Below are 19,359 nucleotides of genomic sequence, written 5' to 3' on the forward strand. Positions count from 1 at the left end.
TAGACTTTGTGATTTGTGATAAAATTTTTGAGTGCTGGTAATAGAGATATGAGCACCAAATTGTGATAGCTTCTGATAAAACAGCCTAAGAAAGATGAGAACTGAGTCTGAGGCTCTCTAATTGCCCATATTCGGCTCTCTGAACAAATCCTGTGTCTGCTTTTCAGCATTTACCTTAATCTAGTCTTGTAAATCTTGTAGATGGACTCTCTCAAGAAACGTTCTGTTCCTAGTATGTGCTATTTCACCTGTTTTCTCCTCACCCTGTTCTTTTGTCGTTTAAGTTCTTCTGGACAGATCCACGTTGCCTTATTGACCTGTAAAGTAGCACATTCATACAATCAGTGCCTTAACTGAGACTTCAGAAGTATCAGAGTATCAGTATAAAAGAAGGGAGAAGATCAGTATATCCCTATTCTGGGCAGTTTCCTCTCCTTGGAAACTACCAGCATGACTGTTCTTACCTGCCACAGCGGTATTGATACATGCACCAAGCCATTTTGACTACTAGCTGTTGTGCCATCCAGAGGTGGTTTAGACTGAAGAAAGGGCCAGTGTCTGGAGTGTGTTTCTTCGAAAGCCTGCAAGCGCATCTGTGCTGTGGCTTAAGAGGTGATAATTGCCTATTGCTGTAAAGCCAGTCCTGTAACTGTTACTGAGCAAGCTCCACTGACTTTTCTGTAAGGACTGTGGAGATGAGGCTGCTTCTCATGTTCACATTATACATTTTGAAATCTCTCACAGAAACATGGAATAGGAAGCTTATCAAAAGAGCACAAGAACGTGCATAGCAAATCAGAAATATCCTGCATCAGATTGTAGCTGCTAAGTGGATGCTCAGATGTAAGCTGTAAGAACAGCATAAGCAGATGGGATGCTTCTGGGGTTCTTCCCTCTCTGTATATGACTCACTTCCAGTTTTCAGCTGTTCTCAACTCATGGACTTTCCAGTCCAGACCTGGTTTCTATGTGCTGAGTAGTTTTCAGTGGGTGCTCTTCTGTGAACTGCGTGTGGGTTGGTATCCACTTGAACTTTAATTTAGGCATATCAACATTTTTATATATCAAGCATTTACTTGTTAAATTAGTATTTGTGTAACTTGAGATAATATTCCATGAATGGAGTTCTTAAGTAGACAAGAAATATCAGATCATTTATGGAATTGAAGGAATTCTTGGAGCATTACAGATAGGAAAATGCCCTTTTTTAATACTAGTGCAGATAGAATAGCTTTGAAGTGGTTTAAGTGCATCAAGACTGAGGTGCTAAATATTGGTTTAACCAATGTAGTGTAACTAAATCCCTGCAAAAGTTGCGCAGACATGTCCTGGTTTGAAATGTCTCTATTAGTTGGGATTTTTTCAAAGTCAACTTAAAATCATATTTGTCACATTTGCATGATGCAGCTGAGATCAAAAACATATTCTGTGCTGTTCATATTTGTGATTGTGATAATTTCATGTATAACTTCTCTTTTTTCCTGTATAATCAGCTATTCTGACGACTTAGACTTTTGCGGGTGTTTTGTTCAGTATAATGGCATGTGGCAAGGAAAGTTGAACTGTGTTTGCAGGTGCTATCGCAAGAGTCCTGTAAAGCCAGTTTGCGCAAACTTGTAATGTGTACAGTTACTTACTTGCAGTTCTTTGTACTGTTTTTTCTCTCTTTCCCACCACTTGAGTTAAATTAAGATTAGGATATGTCAAACTCTACAGTAAAGAATTAACGTCATTATTTCAGTAGTGTTTTGTTCGTAAAGAATCTAGATTCTTAAAATTGAGATGATTATTTAATCTTTTAAAGTGAGTTATCTCCCTTACTTATAAGAGCTCCTTAGCAGGCTTGCAGGGTCCATGGGTCCATGGTCCCAGACTACGAGCTGGGCTCATGGAAAGGGTTCCACCACCTTTCCTGCACTTCTTAATTAATGTGATGGTAGACCAGTAAGAGCAGCACTGTCAAGAAATGCTGTTCTAAGCTGAAAGGGAACATTGTCCCTAGTTTTAAAGTCTTAAGCTTTCATTTCTTTCCATGATGGTGCATTTATTTTATTCCTACAATTTCATTAGAAAACACCACCACCATGCCCAAAACCTACAGCTTTACTGTATAAACAGTGCATCTTTCTAATAATCGTACCTGCTAGTACAGCAGTAGAAAATTAACTTTATGGTGACAGAATTCTGACACAACTCAAAGCTAAGTGTTAGATGTATTTTGAAACACAGGGTTTGTCTGTGTGCTTTTTTAAACTGTTCATTTAACAAAGATGGTAGAGAAGGGATATGACATACAGGATTTTTCTTTAGTCATATTTCCCTTATGCTAATAGGACTGGAAGTTACCCGCTTCCAAGAGAATGCAGTCAGTTATTTCAGTACTTTTCTCCTTTATTTTGTCTTTAACCTAATGTTAATTGAAGGTGGGCTGGTATTTACACACCAACCAATTGTGGAGGAGAAGTCATTGCTTTGTATGTTTTTCTATTTAAGTGGCTAATAATAAACTTAAGTTCAAGTTTCTTTTTCCCAAGCTGTGGGAGAGCTCAGCCATGGATTCAGAGCCTGAGCTTGCACAACTAGCTGGTCTGAAGTTCTGCTCTATTCCTTCTTAGGAGTGTTCCTGTAGGGGAAGTTCCTATAGGGATGAAGTTTACCTTTGGGGTGTAGAAAACTAAGTAAGGTCATGTGCAGGTAACTGAGTTATTACAGTGTTGTCAATCCCCTTAGGTTAAGCTGTCACTGTAACAGACATGGTATCTCAGATATTTAAATTACTAACACAGGAACTAAAAATAAAACTTTTTTTTTTTCTTCCTCCGAGTTAGGAAATGTTTCTTCTCACTCGAGTCTTAGGACAATAGAAAACACTAGCATAAAATGAATGTGCAAAATTCATGCATCTGGAGATGCGTGTGCACATACCTATGTCTTCTTATCCTAAGTAATTGTTATTACAGTGTCTATAAAGTTACAATTGTCTATAAAACAGTATTATCGATTCTTCTTGGTGTTACACATTATCACAGACATTGGTTTAATATTCTTCGTGGAGGAAAGAATGGTGAATGGGGCTTCTTTTTTTTTCCTCTCTTTCTTTAGAAATATGACTTACAGCTTATTCTGTGCTTTCTTTTGCTTCCTGTAGGCTGGCACCAATGCGATTATATACACTGTCCAAACGCCATTTTGTCCTGGTCTTTGTAGTATTCTTTGTTTGTTTTGGTTTGACAGTCTTCATAGGAATAGCAGGTAAGGATGTTGTCTTTTTTAAAAGATTAAGTTTTTGTTTGCTTTGTCTAAATGTGTTGGTATTTACAGAGGTACTTAGATGCTAATGAGCTTAGTGCCCCTGAGATCTCTGAGGAGGTATTGCTGTAAATCTACATCTGGTATTTACAGGGAGGGGTGACTGTTTCTTCTGTCTCATTCTTTCAGAGAAGTACTACCTACACAGATTTGGTATTTGCAACTGCTTTGCAGGGGAGAGTAACTAAAGTAAAAGAGAAAAGCTTCACGGTAACATAATTTTTCACCAGACTGCTACATTAATTTTCTTATTTGTGTGTCAATCTGTAAAATGGTGCTGCTAATACTTGTTTTGCTCTGAGGAAGTTGATGATTGTTTGTAAAGTCTTACAAATTTTGGGTGATAAGTGCCACAGAAATATAAAATATTTTAGTAATGTAAAAATATGAACTTCTGTTGTTGAACATACATGAAATTAATTCTCTAGTTTTGAAGACCTCTGAGAGAGTCATGAAATAATATGGAAGACTGAGCACCATTAGTGGCTGGGTACTTATCCTGGAGACCAGAGATATTTGTGGAAGTTTGGTCTACAAAGATGCAGAGTGTCATTAGGCAGATTGAGAGTATGAAAAGCCTTCTGTATTTCATGCCAGAGAACTTTTCCAGGTCCAAAAGGCACTTGAAAAAGAAGTCAGTACACTCACTTTCACTAGAGCATTGCCTGGTGCATCAGGGTAGCTTTGTCATCACAGAGGTAAAGTGGGCAGGCAGGGAGAGGGGAAAGGAGGGAATGGTTGTACTCATTAAGCAACTCCTTCCTCCCCTGCTTTGGGCATAATTTTAAGACTTTATCATCTCTCCCGAATTTACTAATTATTTCCCCCTTAACCAGGGTTTTCTCCTGTGTCACTCTCTGACAGCTCTCTTGAGTGTCCCTAGGGTTGTCTCTACCCGTAGAGTTGTCTCTACCTGTACCCCATCCTACGCTTCCCTTTAGAATGAGATGGCCCGCAGAGTCCTGTGACTCAACCTTTCCTGCCTGCCTTGGAAAGAAGCGATGGTTAATTTGAGGCAGCTCTTTGGGTTTTCATGTCCCTCCATGCCTCATAGGCAGTACACTCTTCATAATAGCATTAAATAATAAAATCTATCCACAAAATAGGACCTTTCTTTTCTGCTGTTTGATTTATAGTAGAAGCCTAAGGTCAAAACAGACTGTTTTCCAGTTCATAAAAATAAAATACTGATATGCCTGTGACTTGTCTAATGACGCTGAAGGGCATTACTTGGCCCCTACAATATTACGTAAATACATTTATAAAATCACGTCTTACATGAATGATTAAGCAAAAAAACAGAATGACTTAATTTAGTGTCATTTCCTATTTGGCTTAAAAAGTGAGCCATACTTGCAGTTTTGTGTTTATATATGATTCTTGTGTATTGACAGTTGCAAGAACGTGACAAACATTTTGATTTGAGACGGGGCAAAGAGCAGTGTTCCTGGAAGAGAAAACTGAGTGTTTTATTCCTAGTGAGTAGTAATCCTTGAAAGCGAGCTCTTAGTGGTGTGCCGCATTGTGTCTGCCTGTGCACTGATGTGATGCCCCGGTGCCCTTGTTGTAGGGGACTTGGCTGCGGTAAGCCATGCTCGGTTGTCTGTTCTGTGCTGGGGTCCAGTACTCATTGCCATTCCCTTCAGGAGCTGGCACTGCTGCGGGATACTTGTCCTCAGCAGACTGGTTTGCTGGATAGCTTTGCTGACAGAGCAGGGATGCAGTTCATTGTTAGAGCTTAATTATTTTTAAAAGAATGCTGTTTACCTTGGGAGGAGAACCAGTGAACACTTAAACTGTGATGTTTTTCATGGGTTTTGTTGACAGCTTCCTGCTTCCTGTGAATAGAGGGAGGGGTGCTCCCAAAACAGTATTCACTCGTTACAGGGTGCAGTCTGAGTAAAACTCACCAAACCCACTAAGTAAATGAAAAAGCGGGAAGATACATTCATGTCTGCTGTGCTACTTGTATATGCCATTCCCCATACTCAGCATCTCTATCTGCAGTTTGGGAAGCCTAGCAGAGGCCTTACCTCTCATCTGAGAGAAGATGGTTTAATCTGAGGTAGCTGTTGCTCTCCAGTTCTTGTAACTCAGGACAGGTGCAGAACTTTTTTTTGCAAGTTGCGCTTACTCTCTTTCCCTTTTCTCTGTATGCCCATGCAATCTTTGGGCATCTTGAGACAAGTCCAAGGAAAATACAAGATGCGGAGCTTGTTTTCTGTACCTGAGCGTAGTTTTTCTGTTCACTGACTTAGCGTGGTTGTTTGCTTTCAGGTATGGTTCTGTTGACTTGGCAAGACCAAAAGGAAAACAGCAGTGTTATTTAATCACTGTTTTTTAATAATGTACATCCTTTTGGTCTGTTGCTTTAAAAAGCTTTAATATATTGTCTGTTAGAAAAGCAGCAGTTACTGCTGTAGAACCTCATTAATTTTTTGTTTGCTGTTTTTAAAAACCGGGATTATGACTATTCTGCTCCAGTATTTTTTAATATCTTCTAGTAAAAAAAAAAATCTCTAAAAAGGATCATTCTTTATTGTTTTTGTTAACACTTAATTACTGGAATATAATGACATATCAACTGTGGCCACTAATTGAAATGTCACTCTGCTTTTAAAACAAAAAAGAGCTTTCCAAATAACAATCTGGGCAGTTTTGTATGTGCTTGAGAGCTGAAAAGAGTTAGAGTGCTTATAGAATCCCAAGCAACGCTGTTTAGGCTGTTTATAGCTGTTTAGTGTTTAGAGCTGTCATGACAGCTAACCAAAAATACTTCTTGCCTAGAATGAGTCCATGTTGCTTGTTTTTAAACTCCCTTCCTTTCCGTTGTTTCTTCATATTAACTTAGAACTCCATGGTCTTTTTGAATAATTGGTTTTCTTGCATTTTTTTTTTAATAACAAGTTTGTGGCTGAAACAGTAATTATTTTGAGGGTTAATAAATTAGATTAAGTTGCCAGACCAAATAAGTAAGGGGAGAAACCATTTGGGTAGGGAAATATAACTGTGATTGGGAAGCCTCTAGATGACCCAAATACACACATATGTGTCCCACCTATGTTCCTACTTGGTGTATATTTCCTCCATGGCCCTCCGCTTTACCTCTTCTCCCAAGTGCCATGTGTTCTTGCATACTTAAGAAGGCAAAGGGGAGACCTTATTGCTGTCTACAACTGCCTTACTGGAGGATATAGAGAAGATGGAGCTAGACTCCTTTTAGAGGTGTGCAGTGATAGGACAAGAGGCAACAAAAGCAAGTTGGAACATTGGAAATTCCAGTTAGATATTAGGAAAAAAATTTTTGCCATGAAGATGGTTAAATACTGGAACAGATTGCCCAGTGAGGTTGTGGGAATCTCCGTCCTTGGAGGTGTTCAGGACTTGACTGGACACAGCCTTGAGCAGCTTGATCCAATTAAACCTATTTTGAGCAGGGGGTTGGACTAGATAACCTCTAGGGTCTCTTCCAACATAAATTATGACTCTATGGTTCCCCTATTATTGCATACAGAATTAGAGGCAGGGTGTGGGCAGACAGATGCATTTGATTAGTTTTTGTGAAGTGTTACTGTATCCAGAATGACTGGAGGAGTAGCTGGATGAAAAGTCTGGGAGTGAACTGAACATCTGCCACAATAATTGAACATGAAACTCCATTGACTAAATGGAGTGTGTGTTTTAAGAGAAATTCTTTATAGAACTTTTATGCAATTAATATTTATTTATGTGAATATATATGTGTGTATGTATATGTGTGTATGTGTGTATATATATATATATACACACATATACGCGCGCACACACACACACACACACACACTTTCCTGTAGAAAAGGAGGGCCCAATCTGAGTAGTCTGAGAACTGTCCTAAACAGACATGTAGGTAATTTTGCTTGAACAGACCAATATGATCAAAATCCAGCGCTTGCCACAAAGTACTGTTATTGTGATTATACAAGCAAGTACTCTACAGATACACAAAAAAGACACTAGTGTCATGCGCTCAGATACAGTGGGATGCTTTTTCCCTAGCATCTCAGCAGTGAACACAATGCAATATGAACATTATTAGCTAAGTATATCAGGTAACGGTAGCAGTTTGGTCATAGCAACTTGGGAGTTCAGTGCAATCTAATATGCTGTTTTTTCAGGTGTGTTTTCCAGCCCTTTGTTGAGCTTCAGGCTACTGTACCAACGGTGCTATGGGTGCTTAGCTAGCTTTTCTATGGCTGAGTACTTTCATGACTGCAGTGTATCCATACCTTAACATGAGAAAAATACCCAGTGGTTTGGTGTAGTAGTTTAGAGCAGGCATGCAGGGTTTCTGACCTAGAGTTTTTGATTTATAATATACGTAAACTATGTAATCATGCTCAGAAACACTATGGCAGAAATGCTTAAAGGAAATTAGGTAAGGAGGAAGAACCAGGCCAAGGTTATTAAGATATTTATATGTCTAAGTGACTTACCTCTCAGCTTAAACATTGGCAAAGTGGGCTATTATTTACCTGCCTCCCAGGGATGCTTCGTAACTATTTTGTCCAATCTTTTGAAATACTGTATTTATATTGTTACTTATGAGTAATATATTTCAATATTCCTTTTTTTCCCCTCTTCTGTATCGTATAGGTCCTAATGTAATTGAAACTTCCGTAGCAAGAACTGACTTAAATAACAGCCTGAAGGTAAGAGTTAATATGTATTGTTGGATTACATGAATGACTTTATTTTGTGACATTTGTTAAACATTTCCCCCTCCCCATCACCCTCCTGCTTTAAGATTATTTTAGGCAGTTAGATTTTTAATGGAGTACTACTTGGCTACATGGTGCTTTCCAACTTGAAGTAGAACGTGTGATATTTTTACGACCACTGTGGTGTTTCAGGAGTGACACCACAGCAATTTCTAGTCTTCTGTGAGCAGGTCACTGGTGGGCAGGTGAGGCAGGGAATTTCATGATGGGATGACATTTATTCACAGTAATTCCTGATAAAGTAACACTGAGTGTTGATAGGATTCCCTAGTGAGTGCACGATGCGGATTCTTGTAAAGGCCTAGAAAGAGAAATTAAGAGCAGAAATGGAAAAACAATGCTCTCGGTGACAACTGATAATCACCTTCCTCTGATTTTTCTTTCTGTCAGCTAGGAAGGAATGTTTCTTTTTCATGTGAATTGTTCTCTGTCAGGTGACCAAGACAGTGAGATCCAGCTTCCTAACACGAACCTTCATATTCATTTCCTTGAAAGCCTTCATATTAAGCTTTCATTTTGGTTCTCAGTTCTTCTGTCTCTATTTCTGCCTAGCTCTTCACTGTCAACCTCATATCTAAAGTAATTTTGGTGAAAATTACTGAAATTTTTTTGGGAGTATAGTTTCTTTAAATGCACTGACTTTTTTTTTTTTTTTGATGTGTCTGTTAGTCACATGTATATGTTTAGATTGGTAATGTATTTTGGGTGGATTTAAAAAAAAAATCTGTTTTTTATATCAAATAAGAAGTCTTTCCTGCATGTAGGTTTTATCTGTTAATGGTATCTTCAATGATTTTGAAATTAATATAGAATTTTTAGAAAACCTAGTGGAAAATTAGCTGCCATTTTCATACTTAGAGTTGTAAAGGTTTTAAACTGTGAAGCAGTTTGAGGGCCAGAAATCTAACTCTTCACATAGCATGCTAGAAATAATTTTTTATATTTTCAGGCTAAGTCTCAGGATTTTGTGTTTTTATCTCTACATTTTTTTGCTGCTGCTTTTATGTGCTTTAAGTACTCATACCTTTCCTGAATTCAGTGCTGTGCCAAAGATGTATGCTGTTTGAACTACTTCTCTGAAAGACTTATTAAATTTAAAGTAATTAAGTTAGTTGGAGTGTTATTCATACTGTCAACACAGTAGCATGTATTAAATCTACTCCCCAAAAGGTTGTCACACATAGCTGTACGATGCGTTACATATCCAGATGTATGATGTAACAGAATGACTGGTGATAACCTTGTGGGGTTTGTGTGTGTGTGTTTGTTTGTTTTACAGCTGAAGCCATTTAATTTAAGTTCACCACCACTGTCTACTTACAATCAGCAACTGTGGCTGACCTGTGTAGTTGAGCTGGATCAGCATGATGGTGAGAATCTTACCTAGTTTTTCAGAAAACAGCTGTAGTAACCTAATTACATATACAATATCTGTAATTTCATGCGTCTGTCACGTATGTGATGCTGTGGTTGGTGGGTTTTTCCTCTGAAATAGTCTCTCCCTTTCTATCCCCTGCCCCCCGTAAAGACATGGACAGAACTAGTCTTGAGGCTTGGAGGCAGCAGGTGTATGGAATAAGTTGTTTGTTATTTCTGTGAAAACAATAGTATATGGAGAATCTGTGTCTCTGTTCCTGCCTTTTTGTGACTATTAGATGTGTAGATTATAATAATATTAATTATGCAATAAAATGACTATAAATATTTGAGAAATATTGTATCAGAAATTGTTAATCTGTCAAGATTCAGTCCAGGCATTTGTGACTTACTGCCTGAATATATGAATAAGAAGTATGATTTCTTTTTTTCCCACTCCAGTAAAGTATAACTGAATAACTTCCAGTAATCTTTTGACATTTTATATGTTTTGAACTCTATTTGAGATTTCATATATGCATGTAGCAATAGCTTAATATTTTCTCTTTAATTACAGTATCCCTCAAAAAGAATGTTACTATGACTGTCAAAGTGCTTGGGGTGGTGAAGGATGGAAGCACGCCATATGTTAATAATCAAGTTCACAACCGGACAAGATTACTCAACTGTGCACAAGTATGTGCCTTTTTAAACAAAATTCTGATGCAGAGCTTTTTCTTTTAAAACTTCGTGTGCATGTTATGTGACATCGCAATTGAGAAGCATGTATCTGATGAGGAGATCTCAAGGAAGAGCTGGAGTAAGGTTTCGTTTATGATAGCAACTGTGCTAGTAATCCTGAGCCAGATATTTACCTACTTTTTTTTTATTATTATTATTATTGTTGCCTTACGTGACTCGTGTGTATTACCTCTTGTTTCTTGTTAGCCTCGCTCTCTGCCAGCCAAGCAGTGTGTGCTGCGTAGTCAGTTTAACAGATTAGCGGTATTGCAGTAAGGGGTATTGTAGTGGAAGATTGGGTATTGGGCTCCAGGGGAGAGAAGAATTCTCAGCCAACACCTAGCAGAGTGTCTGGCTGAAATCCTCTAGAATCTGTGTTCTGAAAAAGCCAATTTTCTTTCTATCTGAGAGAAAATGTTTAAAGTTTTGAGTTTCTAGTATAATTTTAACTGAAATTTTTAAACTTGATTCAAATCCCTTAGGAAGGGCATAGCTTAAGTTTTTTCTGGTAAGCATATATCATGAATCAAGTGTTTGAGACTTTTTTATATATAAAATCTACAGAAATTAGAGAACTCAATGTTTCTTTAGATTTAATTGCATGCAGCAAAAGACTAATATACTTGGGTTTTCCCTTTCCGTATGCTAACTTTAAGGAAAAAAAAAAAAAAAAAGAAAGAATTAGTACGAGATTGCTCCATCTCACCATCTGGTGACCTAGAGTTTGACTGATAGAATTATCCAGATCCTCCCCAGAGCTGCAGACAGTTTCTTTTGCCAGTTTTAGTGAAAAGTTAGTCTTATTTATTGGTTCAAACTTTGATCCTGCTGACTCACTTTGTTGATTTCTTCTGCTTTATTTGATATCTTTGAAGGAATACTGTATCTACAGGGCTTGTTTGAGTAAGTGTTCTGACTGATCAAGATTGGTGAGACAGGTAATAAGTATCATCCATATCTGACCATTTAAAAACAAATTTTTCAGCCTATACTACCAGTGCATATTGTGAAATAAATTGAAGGCTGTTACATGCTGTTCTTCATTGTGTGTGTTCACAGAAATGTACTGAAATCATTGTTGCTCACCTTGGCTACCTGAATTACACTCAGTACAACATATTTGTTAACTTTGAAGATCTAAATAAGTTAACTTATACTATCCAGAATATTACTTTCACAGTAAGTATAAAGTTATCTTGTTTTTGAAGATGAAACATAAAGATGCATCATAATTAAATTTCCTATCACTGCTAATGTCAGAGCTATTGTAGCATTTACTGTTAATAAGGTCAATTTGCCTAACACTATGGGGAAAGATTTTTCTTTCAGAACAGCTAATGCTGTTTGCTGGGACACATAATTTTAGTTTAATTCCTGGAAGATAATTAAGAGTAGGCAAGCTAGGCTAGAACATCTGGTTTTCTGCATTTGCTTATAAAAGTGTCGGCTCTCTAAAGCATGGTATCTTTTTAAGCCTTTCCAGTTGCTCTATCTGAATTAGCATGATTTCTCCAGACTTTTCAAAAGCATGGGCTAGAAAGATTTAATGAACTCAAAAGCAAATGAAAAAAATTTTTGACTGTGCTTATGAAGAACAAAAAAATGCTTATTCAGCTAAAATAAGCAGGCAATCCTTAATGAAATAACTAGCTCAGTTCACGGCACTAATGAATGTTTACAAAATATTTGCTTTGCCAGTGTGTGCTGAGTGACTCCAGAAAGAAGTTTAGAAACATTTGCATTAGGAGAAAATGGAACTAAGCTGAATTTACAATATGGGTTACTATGTTAACTTGCATCTCTAAGTAGCATTCTGTGTGTCAGAGCAGGTAGAAAGCAACAAGCAAGAATATTACTGTAAAGAAAAAGTGGGTTTTTTTTAATATGCTGAGTGGACTCTCTGTATATTAATATTTACAATACTCTTGTGTATAAAGCACATTATTAATAATAAGCTATATTAAAAAAAAAAACTCTCAAACCCTTTGCTTAGTCCCAGATTTTAAGCAGGGTGAAGTGTTGGAGCATTTAGTGGTTCGGTTTGTCATCTTGCTTTATAGGCTACCTTTAAGGCAGATTTGCATGCAAAAACAAAAAATCCCAAATCCAAAGCCCTGCTTGCCCACAGCAAGTAGAGTTATTGATTTACTTTATTATTACAATGGTTTGTAGTGATCCCAGCTGAAATCACAGATTGGCTAGTGTATAAGGGGATTCTATATATATAATTTTCATTCTAACTTTACAGTTTAAAAACACCAGACAGAAGTCAACAGACTAATTACATAGTGAGGTAAAGCTTCTTGTCAGATGGCAAAGCATAGGTTGTACCAGGGCTTATACTTTTCAGAAGTGGTTTCAAAAGAGAAGCATGCAGGATATAAGATAAACCATCAGCAGAGCAGAGTTTATGCAAACTGACATGTTAAAATTAATATTTCCACACTCATAACAATTAGAGGAGAAAAAGGAGCATTTTCTGCATTACCTATGAAAAAATCATTATTTCTCATTAGCTCATTTGTTTTTCCTTTACTTGATTTCCCGTTCCCCCCCCACCCCCCCAAAACAAGAGAACAAGCTTTAAGAAAACATGTTCATTACAGGAAGCATGCCTACCGTATCAGCTTCTTAATAATCAATTTATGCATCTGACCTTTGAAGTAAAAAGGAACATACTGGGTTTAGTTAACTATTGGAATTCAGACTTTGAATTAACATGAGATTAAAACCAATGAAAAACATCCTCTTTGTCCTGATAAGTGCTTTAACATATGACAGCACATTAAGTATGCTACAAAATTGCAGGTAAAAAAGAAGGAAGGATGTTATGCTGCTTTAGTTATCTCTTCGTTGGGTAGTCCTATATTTTTCAGAACAAGCTTTAACTTGGGGGAAAATGATTATGATTTTGTCTTCATCTTTCCCTGGTGACATGGTGGAATTTAATTGTACTTTTAAACTTTGAAAACCAAGAAAACCTTTCAGTATCTGCAAGAACTGTTTTGACAGGTTGTGTATGACATCAAGAACTAATATTGTTCGTGGGCTATTTTTTTCTGTTTTCTTGTAGTGGAAGACCTACAATCCAAATTTTTCACAGGTGGAAATCTGGTTCCGATTTGTGTTTGTAGTTCTTACTTTCATGGTCACGGTAAGATTTTGTTTCCTTCTGTGTAGGCAGCTGATGACATTTCTTTTTAATGCTGTGTTTAGTAACTTAACCCCTGGCCGTAGAGTTAAGATATCACTGAATGTGTGCAAACAATGTTTCTAAAGATGCTTATTCTGGTGCTGCCTTTGTTTTTGCAAGTGGTATTAAAGGGCATTAGGAAAACAGGACAAATGGGGAAGGCTTGTTTTTCTAAACTCTGATTTTGAATTGAACACAAAGAATTTTGCTCAAACAAAGGAAATTCTGATTAGAGGTTAGAAAAAAAAATTTTGTAGCGCAGGTACTCGGACACGGGAACAGGTTGCCCTGAGTGTTTGTGGGCTTTCCATCTTTGAAGATGATCAAAACTCAGTTGAATATGACCTTGATCTAACTTCAAAGCTGGCATGGCTTTGAGTTGGGGGATTGGACCAGATGACCTCCAGAGTCCCTTCCAACGTAAATTACTCTATGATTAATCACCTCTGACCCGATTTTGCCCATGAAAAGCATTTTGGAAAAACAAACAACACAAAAACTAGAACAGAGAGTTTCAGAATAAAGGAGCTAAAGCACTTAACACTTGCATGGTATTTTTCTCACATATGTGATGTCACTCATATCAAGCAACTGTGAACGTGGTATAGAATCTTTTTTTCTTAATGGGTCAGTTTAGGCAGAAGTTGTTGATGGTGTGTGAGCAGTAATTAGGCAGCATTTTTCACACAGTGCTGATTTGCCCAGTAGTAGCTGGTTTCCTTTTGAGGTTGCCTGAGAGAATAAGTAATTTACACGGGCGTAAGCCAGCAAAATGGGAGCAGAAGTAGAAGCTTAGAGACATGGCTCCTGTTTTACAGTGTCCTCAGTACCAAAGACCTCTTGAAGTAGTTTGCAATGTGCTATGGTATTTCTTTACTCTGATTAAAACCATTAAGGCTGTTTTCTTTCCTTTATAAAATTGGGTTTTTTGTTTTATAGTGTCTGTTTGCACATTCTCTACGAAAATTTTCCATGAGAGACTGGGGTATTGAACAGAAATGGATGTCCATCCTTCTTCCCCTCCTGCTACTTTACAATGGTACTTGTATCCTGGCATTTTTATGAAAGCTCCTTTTTTATTTAAAAAAAAAAAAAAAAGCAGCTTGGCCTTCAACTTGTAAGCAGCTGTTTATAAGACTTCAGAAAACTTCACTAAAAAAAATCAACACTTTAAGTGTATCAAATTCAAAGGCATAATCATTAGGTGGATTTCATTCTTGTCAGTGATCAAAATGTCAATTCTGTTTCTTTAAAACTCTCAGTAAAATAAGTGACTGCAACCATACTGAAACTTTTGTATAATGACATGTAGATGCAATTGCTGCATATTTACCTAATAAACCTTACTTCTTCATTTTTCAGATACTCATGCTTTAGTTAAAAATGGAAACTGCTTTTAGTCTGCCTTGTAAACCACATCAAATTCTAGTGCTGTCTAGCAGTATTAAAAGAATATTTGGCTTTCAGTCATGCTATGGTAAATTTTTTAGGTCATCACCAAGAACAGCAGTTTAGCAGAAGATCTGATAAAACATGCACTCTTCTGGAAACCTTGGCAACCATTTTAGAGTATTGCTGCTAGATGCTTCATTTCCTTTGTAAATTGCTTTAAGATACAGCAAACTTCAATTTCACTTATTGGTGTAATTTGAAGAACCTGGTTATTTATTTCTCTGAAGATGGATTCTGCTTTACTTCATAATGGAAAAGATTGCTTTTTCCCCCTCTGTTAAACTTTTTTTCTTATTCTGTTACAGATCCATTTTTCCCCCTTTCTTTTTTGGTGAACAGCTGGTTTCCTGGAATGCTGGATGATCTATTCCAGTCACTGTTCCTGTGTGCGTTGTTGTTGTTCTGGCTTTGTGTCTACCACGGTATAAGAGTGCAGGTAGGGGTGCAACAGTATCTAACTAGTATTTGCTGGGAAAACACTACTTATTTTTCAGTTCTCTGAAAAGGTGACAAAATTAAAACCTGATTAAAAAGAAAAGCTGACATTTATTCTATGCTCAAAATACAATGCGACACATGAGGCTTTGGGATTAAAATGATCCATGGTGAAATAGATTGTCTTGACGCTACTATGCCTGAATGAGATAGATGGGACAGTTCACTCTAAAATATTGCAAGACATATTGCAGAATAAAGATGCCATTATGCTTTGTTCTTGCTTAAAGGGTTTTGTTGTTGTATATAGTGGTAGTTTGCTTTCTAACCACTTTAAAATATTGCATAAGAAAAATATGAATTCTGGAGCATGTTCCTATAGCTGCAGTATCAATGAAATAGGTGAGACCTTATCAGTAGGATGCCTGAAATCTGCTGTATCTTAAATTTAACACAAATGATTACAGAGTTTTACGTATTCTCTAATAATCTGTGCAGGCTGAAAATATAGAGGGCAAGTCTCTTGATCTAGTTGAATGAAACAAGAAACAAAGAAAATAGTTATTTCATTGTGTCAAGAATGAATCAAATTTCAAATGTGGGTTCATTCCTTAACCACTCTACTGTCATCTTAACAGGGGGAAAGGAAGTGCTTGACTTTCTATCTGCCCAAATTCTTTATTGTTGGACTATTGTGGCTGGCCTCTGTTACATTAGGAATATGGCAAACGTAAGTAATTTAAAATTTAGTACAAAGGTAATGAGCTGAAAGTATTCAAGAATTAGAAAATTGTTTATAATTAGTAGTATTTGTCTCTTAACACTTTGATTATGATTTAGGAATGGATAAATTACAGTGCTCAAGTTCTTATCTCTTTCCATTTTGCAAATTGTGACTGACCTGAAAACAGAATTCTCCATGGATGATTTAGTAGTACCTAATTCTATAAATCGGAGTGAGAGATAGAAAACACCACTTTATCAATATGTTCTGGCTCCCTATAATACACCCTCCAGCACTATGTCCCAATTAGCTTTTAATGTTCCAAGCAACAGTTTCTCTGCAGTTAGTTATGACACAGTTTCATCAAACTTTCTCAGCTGTTCAGCCTGTGTGTTTGGTATTGATATTGCTTAGCCAAGCTATGCTATTTCTTCTCAAAACTCAGTAGCTCTGTTTTGCTTAATTTTTCTCTCCTCCTGCAGTCTGATGTGTTAACATAAAGGGAGCAGTATTTCCCACTCAGAAAACTATCTCAATTTTGGTACATTTGTAGATTTTGAAACCGTGCTAGTCTCAACTGTTTGCCTCTTATTTTATTTCTTCAAAGGAAGAAATCTCCTAGCCTTCTCCATGCCATTGTTCATCGTTGAAAGCAGTGCAGTTGCAGGAAATTCTGGTGCTATTGCCCCACCAGCAGAATTGGTATGAGGGAAGGGCTTATACTGCAGTTTTTGCTTAAGGATAATCTTATCACCAAGGATGAACTTCAAATGCTAAATCCCAAAGGCTTGTAGGAATTTATAAGATTATGCAACTTCTAAAAAGTAAGTAGGGAGACGAGAGCTGCTGACAACCCAGATCCTCTATATTCTTTGAAAAGTGGGGTTTGAGAAGGAGGAGGATGTCATGTAATGTAAATTGTCATGGCTCTGTTGGAATTAATGGCATTGCACCAATTTACACAGACAAAACCTTTAGTTATAAACTTTGTATAATAACGTGAAACCTCTTGTTTGTTAGGGGGTTTCTTGGTCAGTAAACTTTTTTTTTGACCTTGTGTTTTGTAATGATGTAAGTACCACTTTTTCATTTTGAATCTTTTCTAGTGTTAATGAAGTACATGATCCTACATACCAATACAGGGTTGACACAGGTAACTTCCAGGTAAGTCGGAAATGTTTTCCTGCTATTAAGTTGTTATATGTAGTTAGGTAATACAAGGAAGAGGGTTTTGTTCTTCTGTTAAAATATAAAGCTCATTCTAGAGAATACCAATGCTGGCCAGGTGGTCTTATTGTGATGAGGGTACTTGAAATGTTTCCATTTTGCTTTATATCACACACTGGCTTACATAGTGTGCCTTATTGAGCTCCATCCCAGTGAGAACAGTAAATTGTCTTCCAATAACCTTGGGCATCTGGAGGCTCAGCAGCAGAAGTATAGTCAGGGATTCATGACTCTTGGGACTGAAAGTCAGTTTTTTAAGCCTCTTGTTAAGTCAGTTTGTACATCTCTATTCTTGCCAAGATCCTCTGTCCTAGTAAATTTCTGCTTTTCTTGCTGTAGGGGAAGATCTGATTTATACAGCTTCATGTATCATCTCAGGAGCTATGTTTTTAGACAAACACTGAGATTCAGCTCATTGTGAACTCAGTGAGCAAAATGACCTCTGCTATTAAACATCCTTTCTTTACATTCCCTGTTCCCCAAAAACTACAGCCATCCTCATTTTCTACCTCCTTTCATGGGCCTAGTTTCCCTGAAGAAAATTTCATATTGTGTTTGGGAAATAATGATTTCTATTGGTAGGGTATTATGAAGAAAGAAGGAATAGGCCAAATCTTGTTAAATAACAAAAAGTAATATTCTTTTCATAGGGAATGAAAATCTTCTTCCTTGTGGTGGCAACCACATATGTTCTCTACCTTTTGTTCCTGATAGTAAGGGCATGTTCAGAACTTCGTAACATGCCTTATGTTGGTAAGGAGTATTTCCTTTGATTCTACTCCGAACAGGCTTTTTTCTTCCAGCCATAGGTGTAAACTCTCAAATAACAACTTTTCTCAATTTTTTTTCAGATCTCAGGTTAAAATTTCTGACTGCATTAACCTTTGTAGTGCTTGTCATTAGGTAAGGTTTTTCAAAGTACATTTCTCAGAACTGTAATTTTTATAACTTTTTTTTCAGGGCTTTGAATACATTTTGTTGATAATAAAATTGTCAGTGAAAGTCAGGAATGGCTTTTTAATATGAGAGCTATGGTGAACATTTCTTAATTTTTGAACCATTTTTGAGGCTTTTAGAGCTAGCTTTATATTAAATCCATTACCATAGTAATATGCTGCAAGATTTGGAAATTCACTCAAGCAGTGATGTTTTCTGTACTGCGGAGAGGTCTGCAGTGCACTATTCATTTCCTTTGGAGTTTTCTAAGCTTCCTGGCGGAAGCTTAGAATAAGGTTTTTAGATTATGGTTAGCGTTTGTCTCCCCTGCCTCAAGCTGTTATTTCAAATTGCTGTTGTCTCTTGAATTGTCTGCAGTGGTTGAAATCCAAGAAAAGTAAACATGTTTCTTTCCCTTTCCTCAGTTGATTACTGAATTTTAATTAAAAAATCATTCTTATTTTAGAACTATGAAAACAAATGTGTCTTAAAATAAATGCATGTCATGTTAACATAATTACTTTCTCATATACTGTTCTATCAAACTACTATTTCAATGTTGCAGTTTAAAACATATAGGCATACTGTGTCTTTAAATTTTTCCACAGCATTGTTATACTCTATCTACGCTTCGGAGCACAAGTTCTACAGGACAACTTTGTTGCTGAACTGTCGACTCATTATCAGAATTATATCCTTGTGATATTGCTCAGAGAGGAATATTAATCTGTGGGGTTTTGTTTGTTTGTTTTAAAGATGATGATTAAAGATGGTGTATCTAGGGACTGAGACCTTTGCTTTCCAGGTGGACTTTTGAAGTTCAACTCCTGATTGAATTTTCACGTTGTCATTTTCTACTGGCTATTCTTAAGGATTATCAGCTGAGACAGTTTCAGTCTAATGTGCTTACTTCATAACTGCAATTGATACTCTTTTAAAGGAATGAAGGCCTAGATGTGCATACATTCAAGTTATTTTAACAAGTTATAGTGAAAAATGTTATTATATTTGATTGCTGCCTGAATTCAGTTTGCTGTATACCTATCAATTGGCATGCATACCAAAATACTTGAGAAACTATTAGTTTAGAAATCACTGAAGGTGTATTTGTGTATTGTTGCTAGTCTGTGGGTAAGAGGTCATAGCATAGAATTTGAATGACTTGAGAGAGACTGTTTCTGATGCCTGTATTTCTGGATCCTGACTATAAGATCCTAATTCATTCTACT

General features: G+C 36.8%; 1 protein-coding gene across 2 annotated transcripts in view; it reads left to right on the forward strand.

Moving 5' to 3' along the window:
* Window positions 1-19,359, forward strand: part of TMEM181 (transmembrane protein 181) — a 38,319-nt gene that overhangs the window by 11,766 nt on the left and 7,194 nt on the right. The window contains exons 2-14 of one of the 2 annotated variants that reach the window (XM_067293614.1): window positions 3,149-3,252; window positions 7,942-7,997; window positions 9,346-9,436; window positions 10,000-10,118; window positions 11,223-11,342; window positions 13,237-13,317; window positions 14,296-14,395; window positions 15,114-15,244; window positions 15,882-15,973; window positions 17,074-17,131; window positions 17,845-17,947; window positions 18,046-18,097; window positions 18,739-18,821. In XM_067293614.1, the coding sequence (XP_067149715.1) occupies window positions 3,149-3,252; window positions 7,942-7,997; window positions 9,346-9,436; window positions 10,000-10,118; window positions 11,223-11,342; window positions 13,237-13,317; window positions 14,296-14,395; window positions 15,114-15,244; window positions 15,882-15,973; window positions 17,074-17,131; window positions 17,845-17,947; window positions 18,046-18,097; window positions 18,739-18,821 (1,190 nt within the window). The remainder of the gene's footprint in view (window positions 1-3,148; window positions 3,253-7,941; window positions 7,998-9,345; window positions 9,437-9,999; window positions 10,119-11,222; window positions 11,343-13,236; window positions 13,318-14,295; window positions 14,396-15,113; window positions 15,245-15,881; window positions 15,974-17,073; window positions 17,132-17,844; window positions 17,948-18,045; window positions 18,098-18,738; window positions 18,822-19,359) is intronic. The other variant, XM_013959139.2, reaches the window with a different exon arrangement.

The sequence above is a fragment of the Apteryx mantelli genome, chromosome 3 (assembly GCF_036417845.1).
Source record: "Apteryx mantelli isolate bAptMan1 chromosome 3, bAptMan1.hap1, whole genome shotgun sequence".
Taxonomy (NCBI): domain Eukaryota; kingdom Metazoa; phylum Chordata; class Aves; order Apterygiformes; family Apterygidae; genus Apteryx; species Apteryx mantelli.